This window comes from Phoca vitulina, unplaced genomic scaffold (genome assembly GCF_004348235.1).
Source record: "Phoca vitulina isolate PV1807 unplaced genomic scaffold, GSC_HSeal_1.0 scaffold22, whole genome shotgun sequence".
Lineage (NCBI taxonomy): Eukaryota > Metazoa > Chordata > Mammalia > Carnivora > Phocidae > Phoca > Phoca vitulina.
In genome coordinates, this window is record NW_022589725.1 from 2,246,330 (window position 1) to 2,267,162 (window position 20,833).

Here is a 20,833-nt window from a genome sequence, read left to right on the forward strand (position 1 = left end):
CCATGAAATAAAAAACAAGGAAGATCCATGGAGAGATCATCTGGGCCAGAAGTTGGTTTTTTTTTTTTTTTTTTTTAAGATTTTATTTATTTGAGAGAGAAAGAGAGAGAGCATGAGCAGGGGGCACAGGGCGGGGCAGAGAGAGAGGCAGCCGCCCCCATCAAGGGGCTCGCCATGGGGTTCGGAGCAGGGCTTGATCCCAGGACCCTGAGATCGTGACCTGAGCCCAAGTCAGAGGCTTAACTGACTGAGCCACCCAGGAACCCCAGAAGTTGCTTCTTTAAAAAGGTTTTCATAATAAATTAACCTCTGGCAACACCGATCGAATAAATAATAGAAAAGGTAAAATAATCATTATCAGAAATAAAAAGTGGACGTTGATGGGGTTTTGGAATACAGGTGAGGTTCGGTGGGGTGAGGTCCGGAGCCGGCGACCAAGAAAGAATTCTTGAGGCGTCTTTGGTGCAAAATGGTTGTTTATTAAAGCGCGGGGACAGGACCCGTGGGCAGAAAGAGCTGCTGCCCTGGGAACTTGAGGAGTGGTGATTATATAGTCGGGAGTTGGGGCCAGAAGGAAAAGGGAGGTTTCAAAAGAACTTTCATATGTTAAAGAGGACCTATCAGATACCAGAGGTCTTGTCATTGTCAAGTTAAGATTGTTTTCCCCTCTAGCAAGGTATTAACATTAAGATAGCTGGGACATCCCTGGAAGAATGTTACACATGTCCCACCCAGGAGTGGGGGTTGCGGGAAGGTTGTAGGGCGTCCACTTGTGCTTTGTCTTCAGCCAGCCTGCTGGTCCCTCATCAAAATGGAAAAATTCCTACTACTTCACACAATCTGCCTGAGAGGAGAAAGAGCAAACTAGTACCCTCAAAAAGGCAGGTTCATTGCGATGAGGGGGCCACGCACCGAGGGACAACACGGCATCTCAACAAAGGAGAAGATGGAGCTATCGTAAGATTTGAGGGAAAGGTAGGGATTGGGCGAAATTCAAGCGAGAAAGGGATTTCTTAACACATTTCACATTTATCTTAATTTTGTAGTTTAAGGAAACAAGAAATCCCTTATCTGAAGCTCTATACCCAGATTGGAAATCAAGGCTGCCTCTCTAATGTCAAAGTAACTTAGATGCCTCAGGTAAGAAAGGGATGTTTTATTCTTAAGATAAAATTTCAGGTATAGTTTCTGATAGTCTGTGATTTTAGAAAACATGTTTTCCAGGTGACAAAATGACTTTTGGGGGCACCTGGGTGGCTCAGTCATTAAGCGTCTGCCTTCGGCTCAGGTCATGATCCCAGGGTCCTGGGATCGAGCCCCGCATCGGGCTCCCTGCTCCGTGGGAAGCCTGCTTCTTCCTCTCCCGCTCCCCCTGCTTGTGTTCCCTCTCTCGTTGTGTTTCACTCTGTCAAATAAATAAATAAAATCTTTTTTTTTAAAAAAAAAGAGAAAATGACTTTTGTTCGAAGAGTGGGTCCTTCATGGCACTTGACAGCTACAGCATGTCATAGGGAGAAATAGCCTTTGTTAACTTTGCCGTGAGATTTAGCTCTTGTCCTTCCTCCAGCCTGATGAATGGCTGGGCAGATTTTTACTTCTGAGTTAATTTTACTTTCTCACTAGAAAAATGCAACTTACGCGAACGGACATAACACAAAATAGAAACATGACTATTACTATAGATATTAAAGACATTGAATTTGTGAAAAATTCTAACTCAGCTTTGCTGGCAAGTTTTACCCAAGTATCAAAGGATTTTTTTTGAAATAATGTTAATTCTTAAAAAAACTTCCAGGAGATTCAAAGGAAAAGTTGCTCTTCTCAACTCATTTAATGAGGCTCGCATGACCTTAGTACCCATGTGCAGCAAGAACACTATGAAAAGGAAAGTACAGGCCCACTTTTACTCATGAACATGGGGAAAAAAAAAATCTTAAAATATAAGCAAACAGAATGAAACAATCTACAAAAAAGATAATGATCAAGCTGTGTTTATCCAAGAGATAGAAGGTGGTTTTTGCATTAGAAAAGCAATCACTATAATTTTTCACTTTAACATAATAGAGGAGGAAATCATGTGATCATCTCAATAGTTGCAGAAAATGCACTTAATAAAAATTCAGTGGCCATTCAACTCAAAACTCTTAGCAAACCAGGGGTGCCTGGGTGGCTCAGTCAGTTAAATGTCCCATTCTTGGTTTCCGCTCAGGTCGTGACCTCATGGGTGGTAGGATCGAGTCCCAAATCGGCCTCAGAGCTCAGCGGGGAGTCGGCTTGAAGATTCTCTTTCCTTCTGCCCCTTCCCCCACTCATGCTCTCTCTCCCTCACTCTCTCTTAAAAGTAAATAAATCAATCTAAAAGAAAAAAGCAAAAAACAAAAACAGAACTCTTAGCAAACCAGGAACAGATGGAAACAAGCTGATAAAGGGTATCTGTTAAAAAACCCGACAGCAATCATACTTAAAGGCAAAATGTTGAAGACTTTTTTTTCTTTTGGAAAGCAAAAACACAACAAAGATGCCTGTTATCACCATTTCTTTCAACACTGTATCGGATGTTCAGCCAGTGCATTAAGACAAGTAAACAAAATTAAAGTTATAAGAATTGGAAAGGAAAAAGAAAACTGTCACTATCCAAAAGGATAATGAAAAAAACAAATATACCTACAGATAAATTATTAAAATTAACTGGGAAGTTTATTAAGGTCCCTGAGTACAAAATCAATATTTTAAAAAATCAAGTATTGAAAAAATTCATTATATGTCTATATTCCAGCAAGAAAAAATTGAAGATGAAACTTCTTACAGTAGCACAAAAAAAATCAAACGAATAGAGAATAAAACTAAGAAAAGATGTGCATGATCTCTATGTAGAAAATGGTGAAACTTTATTGAGAGAAATTAAAGAAGATCTAAGTAAAATGAGAGCTATACCATATTCATAGATTGGAAACCCTAATACTGTAAAGATGTACTTTCTTCCCACATTTATTTATAGAGTCAATGCAATCTTACTCTACAAGCTATTAAGATTTTTATAAAGTTAGAGTAAGTAAAATATTGTGATACTGGCCAAGGTTAGACTCAGACCAATGGTATATTAGCATCCAGTGAGAAGACAGAAAGAACACAGTGATGTGAACAGGACACATTGAATATGACTATTATTAATGTTTCAGGGGATTAACTAAAAGGGAATAAAAGAGTAGGCTAAAGAAAACCCTAGAGCTAAGGAAGAGTAGTCAAGGAAGGAACAAACTTTCAGAAGAGTGAATCCTCTCCAAGGTTAGGAATCGGACTCACTGGAGAGGGTGTGGTGGCAGCCCGTTGGTTGGCAGACAGGTTCGCTGGGTTGTCCCAGACCAGAGCTGGTGCACAGCCTCTGGGCAGGGGATTGCTGGGTGCTGGAGAAAGGCTCTGCTGGTGGTGCTGTTAAACTGGGAAGCGGTAACCAGCAAGTCACCAGGAAGCAAGCTCGGGCACCTGCAGGACTGGTGCTTAGGAAGTCGGCCGGTTATTTAAGGAAGTCTTTTAGGAGCTGCCTGTGTAGAGTTCCACTGAATGCACCTGCTGGGTGAGCTCCACCGGAGCACTCCAACTGGTCTGAAGGGTGAACTTGCTTCAAGCTTATGCACCTGCTGCTTCACCTAAGTCCCTTGGTCTGTAACAGAACTGACTCTCCTTGAGATTCACAGACCACTGGCCTTGAGGAGTGAAGGACCAGACTTTCCCAGAAGATAAGGCTGGACCACATTTGAAAGCAGCTGCCTCCAATGCCAGCAAGTCTGTTCGGGGTCACGTCGACTTTCGACTAACCGCCAGGGCACCTGCTTTTCCTCCCCTTTCCACGCCTTCCCCTTTACAACATGGTCTTTGAGACATTAGTCCGCCATCTTCCCAGGTTGCCAGCAACCTTTCCTTTCTCACCATCACTCGTCTCTCAAGTACTGATTTTTGAGTGTCAGGCAGCCAAACTGGAGTTCGGAATCGGTTCTCTGTCTGGTAGCAGTACACACACTAGGGCAGCCATGAGGGAGCAAGAAAAAGGAAAGCACATCTGGAGCAGGAGAGAAGCCCCTTCCGTCTCCAATGCCTGTCCCGCCACTGATTAACCGTGTACCAGCCGGCAAGGGAGAGACGTTCCCGTATTTCAAGCCAGCAGTGAAGGATGGATTTGCAACTGAGAGTCAGTAAGTTGGAAAGCAACAAAAACAGTCTCTCCCTTGAGCCCCCAAACAGCCCTCTACATATATGCAGGAAGTTGATTTATGTCACAGGTTGTCCTGCAAACCAGTAGGGAAAAGAGAGTCTTTTCAGTAAATGCCACTGGGACAAATATCCATGTCTGTACTTTAATTTTTCAATTTTTATTTTTTTTAAAGTAGGCTCCACACCCAGTGTGGAGCCCAACTCAGGGCTTGAACTCACGACCCTGAGATCAAGACCTGAGCTGAGATCAAGAGTCAGATGCTTAACTGACTGAGCCACCCAGGCGCCCCATATCTGTATTTTTAAAAGAGAAAAGAAAGAGAAACCTGATCAGTACTTCTCATCACATGCAAAATTAATTCCAACTGGTTGTAGACTTAATATAAAAAAAGCAAAACCATAAAAATTTTAGAATGTAATAGAGGATAATATTTTCATGACCTCAGTCTACAGATTTATTTTTTTATTTTAAGTTTTTATTTAAATTCTAGGTAGTTAACATATATGGTAAAATTGGTTTCAGGTGTAGAATTTAGTGATTCATCACTCCCAGTGCTCATCATATCAAGTGCCCTCCTCAATACCCATCGCCCATCCAGCCCATCCCCCACTCACCTCCCTACATTAACCCTCAGTTTGTTCTCTATCGTTGAGAGTCTCTTATGGTTTGCTTCCCTCTCTCTCTCTCTCTCTTTTTCCCCTTTCCCCTATGTTCCTCTGTTTTGTTTCTTAAATTCCACATATGAGTGAAATCATATGGTATTTGTCTTTCTCTGACTTATTTTGCTTAGCATAATACACTCTAGTTCCATCCACATTGTTGCAAATGAAAAGATTTCATTCTTTTTGATGGCTGAGTAACATTCCATTGTATATATACACCACACTTTCTTTATCCAGTCATCAGCTGAAGGACATTTGGGCTCTCTCCATAATTTGGCTACTCTTGATAATGCTGCCATAAACATCAGGGAGCATGTGCCCCTTCGAATCTGTATTTTTGTATCCTTTGGATAAATACCTAGTAGAGCAATTGCTGGGGGGTAGGGTAGTTCTATTTTTAACTTTTTTAGGAACGTCCATACTGTTTTCCAGAGTGGCTGCATCAGTTTGCATTCCCACCAACAGTGTAAGAGAAAGGTTATTTAAAGAAGACACAAAAATACTAATTATAAAGAAGATTGGTAAGTTTAACTACAATAAAATTTCTATTTAACAATAGATACTGTTAAGAAAATGAAAAGGCAAATCACAGGTGGGGGAAGATATTTGCAAGCAGAATATATAGAAAGAATTCCTATAAATAAATGTCAAGAATAATCGGTCTAGGGACGCCTGGGTGGCTCAGCTGGTGGAGCGTCTGCCTTCGGCTCGGGTTGTGATCCCAGGGTCCTGGGATCGAGTCCCACATCAGGCTCTCTGCTCAGTGGGAGGCCTGCTTCTCCCACTGCCCCTCCCCCTGCTTGTGCTCACTTGTGCTCTCTCTCTCTCTCTCTGACAAAAAAAAAAAAAGGAATAATTGGTCTAGTAGAAAGATCTACCAAATAGACAAATAGCCTCCTCACACACAAAAATGAAATGCACATGTCCAATAAACATCCTAGGAGCGTGCAGCCTCATTACTACTTAGGGAAATGCACATTAGAACCAAAAATGAGACACTACTATGTATCCACCAAATTGGCCAACACTAAATTGTTTGGCAGGCCTGAGTTGTTTTTTTACAAGGATGAGAAAGAACTGGAACCCTCATCCACTGCTGGTAAGAGAGTGAGCTGGGGGCAATTCTTTGGAAAGCAATTGGTTGTGATCTCATAAATTTGAGAAAACACATCGTTTCTGATGCAACAAACCCCAACATAAATGCATTTGCATGTGTACAAGAGACAGGTACAGAAATGTTCGTAGCAGCATCATTCAAAATAGCCCAAATCCGGAAACAACCCAGTTGTCCATCGGCATGCATGAGAATGACGGAGAAAGTGTGGTATATTCATACTATTAGATATAAATGTAAATGGACAATACACAGCTACACTCAACAACTTGGATGAACTTAAAAGCATAATGGCAAGTGAAAGCATACAAATGACTTGAAAATATTTATATAAAGTTCAACGTATAACTAAAAGCAAGGAAGTGATTATCCCAGAAATCAGCTTACTGGTTCCCTTTGCCTGAGGAAGGGGGTTACGGCTGGGAACAGGCATATAGGGGCTTCTAAGTCACTAGAAATATTTTTTTTCATCTTGATCTGAGTGGTGTTTACATGGGGCTTGCTTTATAACAATTCATTACATTTGCATGTTTTATGTTTTAGGCATTTTCTCCCTATACTGTATTGTACAACAGGTTAATTAAAATATACCTAAGTGTTATGAGTATATTGGCAAATTATATATCAAGTCTGTACATTGGAAGTATTGGAAATAAGAAGTTACTCAGAAAGTGAAAAAACTGACCAGAAAAATATGGAAAAATCTCAGAAGTAGGCATACACACCCCCTCAAAGAGAACGCAGACTTTCTTTCAAGCACCTGAAGGTATTCTGTCACATGAGAAGTTAAATCAGTGTCATAAAAAGGAGCTGGATCTGGAGCTGGCTTCTTCGTTAGACAGGCTCCCCTTAGGGGAATTCACCGGCTGGGGCTACAAGGTCAACTGAGAGGAGCCACGCAGGTTCCAAAAATGTGGACCAGCGCTTTCTCCTTTAAGGGCCTCAGTTTCCCTATGAATACACGGCGGAGACTGGATTACATGATCCCTGGAATATCAACTGAACGAAACACAAAGGTGCAGAGTGAGTTGGGGGGTGGCAGGAAGGAAGTCAGAAATGGGTAAGGGATGCTGATGGGTCTCATCCTGGTGCAGAGGTGGACAGACTGGGGCTCGGAAAAGGGCAAGGTCCTGCCCACAAGATCACAGGACGTCAAGAGTGGGACAGAACCAGAGCCACAGTGCCAAGTGCCCCTCCTGACCCCGCCAGCCTTACTGACCCAGGGCAGCTGAGGAGCTTGCTGCCGTTTAAGCCATGGTACGGAGAAAGGGAAGGCTGCCAGGTTCTAGGAGGTCGGATCCAACATTTCAGGAGGAATCCAAGCCCCATTCGTGGGAGGAGCACTAACTTCAGGGAGAGAATGTCCTGATTGTCCTGTCCTTCTCTGTCCCACCCCACCCTGGCACTACTGAACACTGGCCATCGTTTTATCTGTTCCCTGCTCTATTGGCAAGGAAGGACCAGCAGGGGTTTCAATGCAGTCCTAACGAGCTCAGCATAGCTTTTCTTGGGTTCTAGGTAGGTGCTAACAGATGGTTTCCGTCAAGCGTGGATCCCTGCCCTCGGAAGTCTGACTCCTGTTTCCTAGTGTGTTTCTGAGAAATTGTAAATTTGTGTCCATGTGGGGGTTTTTACTTGTGTCTACATGTGTGTTTCTATGTGCCTGTTGTTCTTTGTGGCATACCTGCTTGCCACCCAAGCGGTGGTCCCCAGGCCAGCAGCATCGGCATACCTGAGAGCTTAAGACATATGGCGGCTCGGGCCCCATCCAAGACCCACTGCCTCCAAATCTGCATTTTATGGTTCTTGTGCATGTTAGTATTTGACAAGCCCATCATGCCTGTTTGTAGAGGCTCAGGAGACCACATACTTTATGTGGGTGAGGTTTGTACCAAGAGGATGGGTGCATTTGTATTACAGATCTGGATGTTTATAGGCACACTTGTGTGTCTCTGTATGTAAGTGTGATGTGTCTCTGTTCAAAGGTGGACAGCATTTCTTGAGGGCTGAGTCTCTGGCAGGCACCCCCCTAAGTTCCTAACACGATCATTTATATCCTCTGCCTCATTTGATTTTCATAAAGGCTTTGCAGGGAGCAGAGAGGGGGAATGATATGTGTTGACAGCCTTAAAAATATCCAAACCCTTTGACCCAGTACATTGCACTTCTAGACATCGGTCCTAGCAGAAAAATCTGAAATAAAGAAAAAAATGATTCACGTGCAAAGATTTACATATGCATGTAATCTACAATAGAAACCAAGAACTGGGAACAATGAATTTGTCCTGTGGAGTTATAGAAATGATGACATAGACTTGAAATGAGCAACAGTGTGGCCATTAGCTGAGTTCAGCTAAACCATGCTTTTCCTGTCCATCCAAGTGCGTGCTGCGCAAAGGGTTCATAGAGCAGATCGACATGGCCTCTGCTGTTATGAAGATCAAGATATTTATAAAGTTTGTATAACACTGGGAAATTATGTTATAATGTAAACCAAAAAAGAAGATCTAAAATTGTATATCAGGGGCAGTTGGGTGGCTCAATCCGTTAAGCATCTGATTCTTGATTTCGGCTCAGGTCATGATCTCAGAGTCATGAGATGGAGCCCCGCATCAGACTCACATGCTGGGTGTGGAGCCTGCTTGAGATTCTCTCTCTCTCTCCCCTCTGCCCCTCCCTCCTCTAAAAAAATTAAAGGAATATTTGAAATTGTGTATCAGGTGTAATTGCAATCAAGGAAATGCTTTGTGAAATAACGTGAATACTAACTCCTTTGTGGAGAGCATGGCTTTGCAAGTTATGGGAAAATTTTTAGTAAAATGTTTCTCTTTCTCTGTGTAGATTTAGACTGTGCATTATCTGTGAATTGTTTATGCTTCGGGGCGGGGGTGGTTGTCTTAAGTCTGTCTGTCTGTCATCGGGACTCTTGGAAAATAAAGATCACCTGCAAATTACAGCAGGTGGAGGGCTCAAAAGGACTAATCACGTTATGTCAGTGCTCACTCTGGATCTTTTGGGGAAACTTGGAATGCCAAAGACCTCCTAGACCATCTAGCAGGGGCGGTTCCAGACTGAGGAGCCCAGACGCAGGGAAATAGGGTGCCGAGATATGCCCGTGCATCACCTTGTAGGAGGGGGAGGCTGAGCCCTGAAAGGAGAGAAAGTTCTGGGCTGCACACAGAACACGTGTGGTGCTTGGCTCTTCTCCTTGTCTTTCTACTTTTCTTCTCCAATTGTTTGGATAATGATTACTTTAAAAAAAAATGAAACTCTTACCAATGAATTAAAAAATATTGGAAGAGTTCAGAAATTATATTTGATTCCCTGATTCTTTTTTTTTAAAGACATGCTTTTTTGTTTTTATTTATTTATTTTTTTTAGAGGAGTTTCAGATTCCCAGCAAAATTAAGAGACAGGTACAGAGATTTCCTGTATACTTTCTCCCCCCCCTCCAACATGCACAGCTTCCTTCACTATCACCATTCCCCACCGGAATGGTACATTTGTTACAATCCATGGACCTGGGCTTGTGACACATCACAATCACCTGGAGTCCAGAGTTTACAGTAGGGCTCACTCTTGGTGTTTGTACATTCCATGGGTTTAGACAAATGTATAATGACATATATCGATCATTATGGTGGAGGGCTCAAAAATCATTATGGTATTATACATAAAAATCCTCCACTTATTTATTTCCCCCTCCCCAATCCCTGGCAACCTCTGATCTTTTTACTGTCTCCATAGCCTTGCCTTTTCTGGAATGTCACACAGTGGAATCATACAAGATGTAGCCTTTTCAGATCCGCTTCTTTCACTTGGTAATAAGCATTGAAGTTTCTTCCCTGTCTTTCCATGGCTTGATAGCTCATTTCTTCTGAAAAATACCTCATTGTCTGGATGTGCCACAATTTATTTATTCACCTACTGAAGGGCATCTTGGCTGCTTGCAAATTTGGGCAGTTATGAACACCTCTGCTATAAACATCCTTGTGCAGTTCTTCTGTGTGGACATAAGTTTTCTGCTCTTTTGGGTAAATACCAAGGGGCATGACTGCTTAGTCATATGGTCAAAGTATGTTTAGTTTTGTAAGAAATTGCCAAATTGTCTTCCAAGGCAGCTGTACCATTTTCATTCCCATCAGCAACGTATGAGAGTTCCTATGACTCCACATCCTCCCCAGCATTGCTGTTGCCAGTGTCCCAGATTTCAGCCTCTCTAACAGGTGTCTAAAGCATCTCATTGTTTTTATTTGCATTTCCCTGACGACATAGGACGCGGAGCATCTTTTCTTGTGCTTATTTGCCGTCTGTATATGTTCTTTGGTGAGGTGTCTGTTCAGGTCTTTGGCCTATTTTCTAATTGAGTTGTTTTTTGGTGGTTGATTTTTAAACAGTTCTTTGTATATTTTGGGTAAACGTCTTAATCGGATGTGTCTTTTTTATTATCTTCCTTAGGTCAGCTGCTCTGGGAAATGGGTCAGGGGCAGCAATTTATGTGCAAGAGGTTTCCTGGGGAGTATTTGGAGAGCAACAGAGAGGTACAAGAAGCGGACTGTGTAGAAGGACAAGTGGATGTGGGACGCGGTTACAACAAAGGCTCAGCCGATCCCACCGGGAGCTCGGGAGCTGCAGGGGCCCTTCAGAGGTGTCCCTAATCGAACTAGGGAGCTCGACCTCTGTGCCCCAACATCCACCAGTCAGCACAGTTCCCCAGGTTGCCCTGGGAATGGGGTGTACCCTCAGATGTAGCAGCTCACTTTGGCCGGGGAAATTCCCAGGAGGGACTCAGCTGGGAGTGTCAGCAGCCAGTCCTCTCAGGGCCTGCAGATCTGGGTGCCCCATTCCTGTGGGAGGATCTGGACAACACACCACAGCAACCACTATATCATCTGGAAAACATAAACTCAAAAATAAAGAAAAAGAATGCAGGGCTTTGAGTCTCACCACTGACTTGCTGTGTGATCTTGGGCACATTGTCTCCTTGGGCCTCAGTTTCCCCATCTGTACCCTAAGAAGGTGCTACTAGACAGACGGTCTCTGACTTTCTAGTTGTGGCTACTGGGACACTCCTGAGTCACAATCAGCAGGCAAGCAGGTGCTCTGGAAGCTGGCCGGAGCCACCAGAGAAGATGAGGCTAAGGCGAGGCCAAGAGATTGAGAGAGTTCATGGAATTCAGGGAGTTCCTAGAACAAGATGAGGTAGCCTATCTTTCCAGGGCTTTCCTTCCAAAGTAATCTGTGAATCATTAGTTTGTAAAACAGCAGAACAAAGTGGGACATTGGAAGTTGGCTGAACCATCCCTTCATTACACAAATGAGAGGTCATGCCCAATGTCAACACTGAGCCAACAGCCGAGCTGGGGACAACCACTGTTCCTGAGACCTGGCCGGGTGATTTCTCAATGTCCCTGCTGCCTGTACCTCGAGAGACTGAGTCAAGGTTTACTGGCTGGAAGAAAGAGATACCCCCTCAAGCTAACTTCCACGAAGGGAGATCTCTTTGAAAAGGGTCAGGATGAGAGAAGATTTTCTCCATCCTCTTCTTAAGAATGGGAAAAACCAAGGGACAGGAAAGAAGTGACTTGAGTACAGAGCTGTCAGTCAGTGTAGGGCAATTTCAAAATGTATCCAGAATGGGGGAGGGCCAGACGCTCTCTTAGCACAATAAGGTCAGAATGAATAGATCCCACGTAATAAGATCAGATTCCTTCATATAAACCTTAGACTTTCAGGGAAAAATTAATCTTGTGGTCCAGATATTTGAGTTTAGATAAGCTGGTCGAGAGTGAGCTTGAGCCAGGGTGGAAGACTGCCACCTTTTTACCTTACCCACCCCCCAAAAGATTGGTTTCTCCCTCCGCTCTTCCAGACCATCTCCGCTGCACCACACAGAATCAACAGACTCGGAAATTTGAGCCCTGCACTTCCCCACCAAACTTGAGAAAGTTGCTTGCTGTTTAATGGACTCAGGAGTGCGGATAAAGTATTGATACATGGCATTCCTGTAGTGAGGGTTGGCACATTCCAGGAAAAGGGGATGTAGAGGCACAGGGAAAAGAATTGTATAAGAAAGGAATAGGATTTGAAGAGAAGGGGGAGAGCTGGGAAGGAAGGAACATCTGGAGAATCCTCCAGAGTCCTGGGGATGATCCACAGAGATACCCCAAAAGGCCCAGAACCCAGAGCAGGGGGCAGGGACATCACTACAGTCTAAGAGAGCAAGGAGGTGAGCACCTTCCTTCCTTTCATCAAGGAAGATGAAAATGCAGAGAAAACCTTGTGTATTTATTTGTTCACTAGCCAACCGTCATTTCCTCTTGTGTGCCAAGCCTCAGGCGGGATGCTGGGCATACACGGATAAAACAGGCCCAACCTTAGCCCCCTGGACGTGTTGGTCACGGAGCCACACCTTCATCAAGACACTTTTGCTCTTCTCTAGCAGCTCTGCCTGGCTGCAGATGGAAAAGCCTGCGTGAGAATGTCTAACCCTGGTCAGGGTCTATGGCGCATAAATTTGCATCAGGAAAGTTCTTCATCTGGCCAGAGAGAGCAAAACTGAGGTTTCAGATTCTTCTCACTTCATTTCCCACCCTCAACCCCTACCCAGAGATGGACTCGAAACATTTTCATAGGGGATCCATGATGAACTGAGGCATCACGAAGAACTCAAAGGCAGGAAATGGAGCAAGGCCATCCAGTGGGCTGACACTGGACTCCAAACAGTGGTCAGGAACTGTACCATTCATGTCCCGCACAAATTCCAAATCTCAGGTCCTTAACCCAGTACACATGTATTTCTTGCTCATGTCATAGTCCCAGGCAAGTGTGGAGGACTCGCTGGACCCACCCAGGAATTCAGAACCCCGGGCTCCTTCCTCCAGGTCCTTGATGTCCTCTCTATGGTGTCAGCAGGTGCTGAAAGAGTTTGATGGGCCAGATCCAGAATTGAAACACATCACTCCCGCTCCCATTTCACTGACCAGAGCGCACAACTAGCTACACTCAGTTGAAAAGGGAGGTGAACAACTCAGCCTAGCCGTGTGCCCAGGGAAGAGTGGACACCGTGGGTACTGGTGCTCGCTAAGATTAGTTATCTTTAGCGCCCCCTGTCTCCTGCTGCGGGATCTGTCCTCTGGATCAGTTCAGTTTTTCCAGATGAGGATCCCCTCATTCTCTGCCTGATGGCTTTACGCCTGACTGTGGGACCCCTGCAGCTAGGTTGGGAGTGAAGGCGAGGTGCGGGGGGATCTCACCATTCGTGAGCAGCTCTTCATCTCTTCCTGTCATCAGGTGACAGTCACTGGGCTCATCATTTCACACGTTATACCTCTCATCCTCAACTTCATGGAATTGGCACTGCGATTCTACTCCCCATGGTACAGGTAACAAAACTGAGGCTCAGTGGGACAAAGTCCCATAAATTTGTCCCAAATTAGAAAGCCAGTGATCTACAGATGCAGGATTCAAAACCATACCTGCTTGGCCCTGAAATGTTCTCTTTTTCCACTTCCTAGCTTAGGTGAGAAACCCTACACATGCAGACATGTCATTCTTCACCTCACCCCTCATATCCTAGACCAGATGCAATGAGTCAAGGAAGTTGGAAATGCAGAGAAAACGTTGTGTATTTATTTATTCACTAGCCAACTGTCATTTCCTCTTGTGTGTCAAGCCTCAGGCGGGATGCTGGGCATACACGGATAAAACAGGCCCAACCTTAGCCCTCTGGAGGTGTTAGTCACAGAGCCACACCTTCATCAAGACACTTGCTTTTCTCGGGCTTGGGGAACAAAGGAATCCTCAGACCACACATACCGGGAAGTCCTAATCTCGTTGAACTGGCAAGAATACATCTGTGGAAAGAAAATAAAACAGACCCTCGGCACAGGAACAATCCCAGGGAGCCTTACATTCCTTCCAGCCAGATGGTCCCCCTGTCAGTGGGCCCTACATCCCTTGGGATAAGAAGAGAGAGAACATGGAGCTGGAATAGTCAAAACAGTGCTGGTCTTTGGTCTAGGACTCCAGAACAAAACCAGGTTGTTCTTGGACTGCTCCCATCTTCATTCTGGTAAAATCCGGGCATTGGGCTAGATCATCCTGGAATGGCCTCTCGATCTGGGCATCACCCTGGGGTTTCTTGTGGTTCCGGATAACCTAGCCAATCAAGGCCATCACCTCAGCAACACTCTCTCCATGCACACAGCACTTTGAGGTTTAACAGGAGCTTTTACATGTAGTATCCCAGTGGATATACTTGTGTCCATTTTACAGCTGGCAACACTGAGGCTAAGAAAGATTCAGTCAGTTGCTCATAGTCACACAGTGGGTCAGAGGCAGAGGTGATATGAAAAGATAAAATTCTTGCCTCTTGTATCATGGCTTCTTTCTTCTGACTCATTCCAAGAAGCCTTTCCTCCCACGACCCAGCATTATTAGTCACAGGTGACCCTGGGAACTGTTTGCTTAGAAACTGGGGGTGAATGGTATTAAGGGGCAGTGGATCTACTTGTGGGGGGGCGAGTGGTGCATAGGGAGATGCTAAGCACCCTCCTTCTCATGGCAGGGCACCACACCGGGGATGTGGATCTGCGCCAGATCTTACCTTTCACTGGCTTGACACATGAATTCCCACACACCCCCTTGCAGCACTTGAGACTGTTCAGGCAGTGGCCGTCATTCAAGCAGCTGTCTGTGGGGTTGGGCCTCTTGCACTGGCCAGTGACCACTGGACACTTCCCAGGATTGACATTACCTGGTGAGAATGGGGCCACAACTCAGAGGCTTGCCCCCCTAGGCATCACCCCTACTCCTACCCTATCTCTAACCCGTGCGTGTAAATCACTTCCTCTCTACCTTGGCACCCAAACCGAGGCCAGTGCGTGTCCTGATGGAGCCCCCGTTCCACCGAGGGGGCCCCAACCAGTGTTGTAAGTGTCTGAGAGGCGGAGTGACTCATGAGCTGAATGAGCAGCTAACTGACTGACTGGTTTCCCAGCTGTTGGACTGACTCGCCGGGAATAGCAGTCAGTCAGCCGTGGCTCTGCCCCACCCCCAGCCCAGTTCCGGGGAGCCCCCGCCACTTCTCCGACATGTGTGTCCTCAAGCTAAAGTCCCCCGGGTCCCCTCTTCCCGGGCTATGTTTCCTCACCTGGCTTTGATGGGTCTATAGGATCCACGCATTTGATGCCACAATAGTCGGGACAGCATTTCTGCTCCTTCGGACATTGCCAGTCGCTCTGGCATTGAGGGGGTTCAAATCTAAAGCACATCACCTGAGGCCTGAAGGGGCAGACTCCATGCTTGGCTTTTCCTAAGGGTGAGAACAAAGGAGGAGGAGGGAGCTGATTCTGAGTCATGACTATAATCCCAGACAAAGAATCAGCTTCCCAGGAGGGGAGAGAAAACTAACTCAGGCAGCTGACCCCAAAGGAAGAGAGGGAGCTGTGAGGGTTCCAGGTTGAAGGCAGGTGTGGGGCGGTGCCAGGCTCAGCCAGCCACTCAACCAAGAGGGAGTCAATGGCACAGGAAAGAAGGTATAGATGGTGGTGTGCTGGTATTTGCCAATTGCCATGGTGTAAATACTGCTCCCGTGGCTGATTCCAAGCTACCAACGTGATGTCCACTAGCCCACAAAAGTCTTGAAAAGTGTACACCTCGGCTGTTGTGAGCCAGCCCCAGCACACGGCTGGAAAGAGCTCACGGTCAGGTGCTCCTGGCCCACGGCTGACTGGGAGGGAGGCAGAGAGGGACCGCGGTAGTAGGAGAGGCAAGTCATCAGAGCCTGAAGGAAAGATTGCAGATCAACTGACAAGTCAATTGAGACAGAGTGACCATTCAAAAAGAAACAGTAAGAGAAAAAGAGAACATTTTGGAAAATTAAACAGAGACCCAAATAATGTGACAGAGCCAAAGACCAAATAGAGAACGAGCTGCAGAGAGAGAACAATAAGCAATACAGGGGCTGGGGTCACCAGGTCCATCTGGCAAAAGGTGGGTTTCTGGACGCTCAGAAGCTCTTAGCTGAAGTCCTCAGAGAGATGCTTGAAATTAGGGGCCATGGGCCAGACCACGGGAAAGGTGACTTCAAGGTCAGCCCCTGGACTAAGAGGAGGAGGCTACCGCCATGCTGAGCCATCATGGACCCTGGCACCTGGATATGGCCGGAGAGTCTCCAACTCACCTTTGCTGGCACCTTCCACAGTCCAGGATGTGAGGATTTGGAGGGCAAGGAGCACCGTGAAGGTGATGAGGCTGCCAGGTTTCATAGTGACGGCAGGTGGGGCGGTGGTGGCCAGTGCTGGCCTTTCCCTTTATAACCCTCCCAGGGTGTGGTCCCTGCAGAAGTGCTGGGGGCCCTCCCCGCTGCTCCCTGCTCAGCGGGAAATTCAGGGGAGGACAGTAACTCCGCCCCCCCGAGTATCAATGGCAGGAGCCTGAGGCCTGGGAAGGGACTTGTGGAACTTGGAGGTGTCAGCAGGCTGGTTGGGAGGCCATTCTGGAAGCACCTGCCGTGGGTCTTTGCGGGGGGAGCTGGGGAGGGGCCCGGAAGGGAGCCTACAACGCAGAACCAGAGGTCATTACAAATGAGCCTCTCTACTTGCCTCGACCTTCCCACACTCCTGGACTGGCTACTGATTACCCGGCGTCACTGCCTTTCCCAGATTTCAGGTGACGCCTTCGCCTGCTCACTCTGGACTTGTGTCCACGTAAAACCCACAGTCCTGGGCACTCTGCCAATCCCATGGCGGTTTCCCTAGGAGCCCGTGTGACATGACTGGTGAAGAACGGACAGCAACCCAAACCACTTCGGGCCTCGGCTCCCTGGCTGTGAGGTGGGGGTAGTCCTACCTGCCTGGGTCACTGAGCAGGATCGGAGATAAAGGGGGTGGAAGGGCATTGAACAGAGTGAACACGGGCCCCAGAGCGACGGGGTGGGGGGGCGGGTGGGGGGGGAGCGAAATGGATGGGAAGCCACATTTGAGCCCCTTTCCCTGAGATGAACTGATAGGACACTTCCCAGCAGTCAGCTGGTCAACCAGGTAAGCAAAGCGCGCCCTTTGTCGTGCTCAAAAATTTTCCCACACCCCAAGTTACCCCCACTGTGCTTTCATAATTATAATGAAGGTTCTCATCAACTGAGCGTTGGCTAAGTGGCAAGAAGTTCATGTGGAACATTTCTAAATATCAAAAGGAAGCCTATTAAAGTGTAACCAAGGAAAAAATGCAGGAGATAGAGAAACCAGAATGTAGGGGAGAAAAGAAGGAAGCCTCCACGATGGGGTAACAGAAGGTCCCAGAGTGACAGCGGAGTGCCAGAAACACAGGGTGGCCAGTCCAAACTGGAAAGGGTCACGGGATTCCAGGAAATTCACCTTCTGGAAGGTGAAATTAATAGCACATTTGGTGCATATGAACACGGGGAGGAGGTTTTGGCAACCAATGAAGAGTTTGTGATTGAAAAGTGATATGTAAGTAGAAAACCAAGCAAACATAAAACCTGACAATTTTTCATGTCAAAGAAAAAGTTGTGCCAGAAAGGAAAAGTAGTTTGGTTTATTACCTAGTTCAGCCATGATGAGTGTCCACATAGTCATAGTGAGGTAAACAGCAGTGCTGATCTCATCAAATTGTCACATAACTCTCTCTCTCTCTAAAATAAATACAGCTTCTAAAAAAATGGGGTGCCTGGGTGGCTCAGTAGGTTGTGTCCGACTCTTGATTTCGGCTCAGGTCACGGTCTCAGGGTCCTGGAATTGAGCCCTGCATTGGGCTCCATGCTCAGTGGGGAGTCTGCTTCTCCCTCTCCCTCTGCCCCTCCCCCCACTCACATTCTCTCTAAAATAAATAAATTAGTTAAAGAAAACCTGTCACATAACTAATGGGAGGGAGGAGATGGAAGGGTGAGTCTGTATACTAGAGGTGTGGGGAGGAAAGCAGTGGACAAAAATCTCATCTTCAGTAATGGGAAGTCAGTAGATTATATCTAAAACTGCAAAGTCAAGTGTAACATAACGTGAATATTACTTAGAGACAGGGAGATAAGTGACAATGTCTTATCTAGACTAAAAGTGGTTTCCTCTGGGGGTGGGTGTTAGTAAGCAAATGCTGTTTGTCACAATAAGCTTTGTGAGATTATATGACTCTTGAGTCTACTGGCATGTATAACTTTGATAAAAATAAAGTTATTTAAAAAGAAAGCCTATTATCTCACTTAGCTTACCATGAAGATGTATAATCATCCAGGTAAAGCACTAAACGTTATTCTTCTTTCAATAGGGTCCCTTTGGACATAAGACTCACTGAGTTGGGAGCCCCTCCTCTGTTCCCCATCTTGCCCTGCACTTAACACCCTCTTAATGATTATCACCGAGGATTGTCAGTGTCAGTTTATGAAGATGCTTCTCCATGAGAAGATAAGGTCCTAAATAGGAAAGACTATGTGTATGTTGTCTGTAAAAGTCACCCAATTTAGTGTGTGGCTCTGAGTTGTCACAAAGGTGTGCAGGCCCATAACCACCACCCCAACCAAGAGAGAGAACAGCTCCATTCCCCTCTTGAAATTCTCGTCGCACCCTTTGGAGTTGATCCCGTGATCCACCTTCAGCTCCTGGCAACAACTGATGTGTTTTTTGTCCCTATAATTTTGCCTTTTTGAGGGTGTCATATGAGTGGAATTGAACAGGCCATAACCTGTTGAATCTGCCTTCTTATGCTTAGCAGAATGTCTGTATTCCCAGGAGTTTGTTCCTTTCTATGGCTAAGCAATATCGTGTTGGATGGAGATTGTGGTGTCTAAATGGGGTGTCTCGCGATCGGATGGGGCCCCCAAATGTGGGGTGATAATCAGGTGGAAGCCAATGGCATGGGTGCAAAAGAATTCACCCACAGCTGAACAAAGGAGATAGAAGTTTATTGAATATACCACAAAGGAGCATTGGGTAAGACAAGCAGAGGAGAAGCCGTCTGCCACAGGGTAGTGGGTGGGGGCTGCTTTTAAAGGAGGGGAATATGAGGAGGTATGGCCATGTATGGAATCTTCCTTTATTGGTAACTGTGCCTAGTTGTAAGTAGCCCATTGGTCAGTTAGGGCCTATGGGTATTCTGAGGTGGGTCGCCTGATGGGTCTGTCTGGATTCCATTGCTCAAGCCTGTTTGCCTAAAGGGGCCTCTGCAGAGATGTCCCAGTTTGTTTATGCATTCCCTAGTTGAAGGATTTGGGGGTTGCTCCCAGTTTTTCGTGATTATGAATAAAACAGTTATAAGTATTCACGTACAGGTTTTTTGTGTGCATGTGGTTGACATTTCTCTTGGGTAGTAACACAAAGTAGGATCGATAGGTAGTGTGGTAACATATGTTAATTCTAATAAACTGCCAAATGATGTCCAGAGTGTCTGTACCATTTTGCATTTCCACCAGCAGGGGATTCTCACCAGAGTTCTCATTGCTTTGCATCAGTGATTGCACTTGGTAATGACGTGTGTGTGTGTGGTTTTGTTGTTTGCTTGCTTTTGGTCATCCTAATAGATACATAGTGTATTTCATTGAGCTTTTACCTTATATTTCCTTAAAGACTAATGATGAAATGATTATTTTCCTGTGCTTATTTGCCATCTGTATATATTCTTTGGTGAAGTGTCTGTTCAAATTTTTTGCCCATTTTTATTGGGTTGTTCGTTTTCTTGTTATTGAATTTTGAAGTTCTTTATATATTCTATATACAAATACTTTATCAGATATGCATTTGGCCGATAGTGTTTCCCAATTGGTGGCCTGTCCTTATTTTCTTAACAGTGGTTTTCAAAGAGCAGAAGTTTTTAATTTTGATGAGATCCCACTTATCATTTTTTTAGCATATTTTTGGTGTTGTATCTGAGAAATCTTTGCATAACCCAAAGTCACAAAGATTTTCTTCCTTACGTTTTTTTCTATAGTTCTAATTTTTGCAATTACGTCTGTGAACGATTTTGAGTTAGTTTTTGTAAACGATGTGAAATATGGATCAAGGTTCATATTTTTACGTTTGGATGTTCAACTGTTCTGGTATCATTTGCTGAAAAGACTGTTTTTTTCTCCAGTGAATTCTCTTTGTACTTTTGCCAACAGTCAATTGACTCTATGTGCATGAATCTCTTTTTGCACTCCCCACTGATCTACGTGTCTGTCCTTTGGCCAATACCACAATGCCTTCATTACTGTAGTGCTATGGCCCGAATGTTTGCGTTTCCTCAAAATCCATATGTTGAAGCCCTAATCCCAATTGTGGTGGTATTAGGAAGTGGGGCCTTTGAGAGATGTTTAGGTCAGGAGGGTGAAGCCCTCATGAATGGGATTAGTGCTGTTATAAGAAGAGATATGAAAAAGATGATCTCTCTCTCTTTCTCTCTCTGCCACGTGAGGACACAGTAAGGAGGTGTCCATCTGCAAACCAGGAAGAGGGCTCTCGCTGGATACCAAATCTGCCAGTGCGATGATTTTGGACTTACCAGGCTCCAGAACTGTAAGAAAAAGATTTCTGTTGCCTAAGCCACCTGGTCTGTGATGTTTCCTTATAGCAGCCTGAGCAGATTAAAACACGGAGCTTTATAGTAAATCTTGATTCCAGCCCAAATTGTTTTGGCTATGGTTTACCATCAGGTTTTATAGCTGACCCTGGCTGTGCCCTGTCCTTAATCTCAGGGTGCTCACCATCCCAGTACCTGCCAGTGGCATTTAGTATAAGCACCTGGGCTACCCTGTCTGAGGATTTTCTCTCAGCCCAAGTGAGGGGAGCCAAAGACCTCAGGGAGCAGAAAACCCAGCCAGTGACAGATGGGAGCTGGAGGATAAATACCCCATTTTTT

The 20,833-nt window shown here is 45.4% G+C and overlaps 1 protein-coding gene across 1 annotated transcript; it reads right to left on the reverse strand.

The window, feature by feature from the left end:
* Window positions 1-12,320: 12,320 nt before the first annotated feature.
* LOC116641913 (antileukoproteinase-like) lies at window positions 12,321-16,287 on the reverse strand. The gene is made up of 4 exons (XM_032419925.1): window positions 16,173-16,287; window positions 15,141-15,302; window positions 14,595-14,744; window positions 12,321-12,457 (listed from the first exon to the last, which is right to left on the reverse strand). Exons 1-4 carry the CDS (start codon window positions 16,255-16,257, stop codon window positions 12,321-12,323), a joined length of 534 nt encoding a protein of 177 aa, XP_032275816.1. The 5' UTR covers window positions 16,258-16,287.
* Between the last annotated feature and the right edge of the window lie 4,546 nt (window positions 16,288-20,833).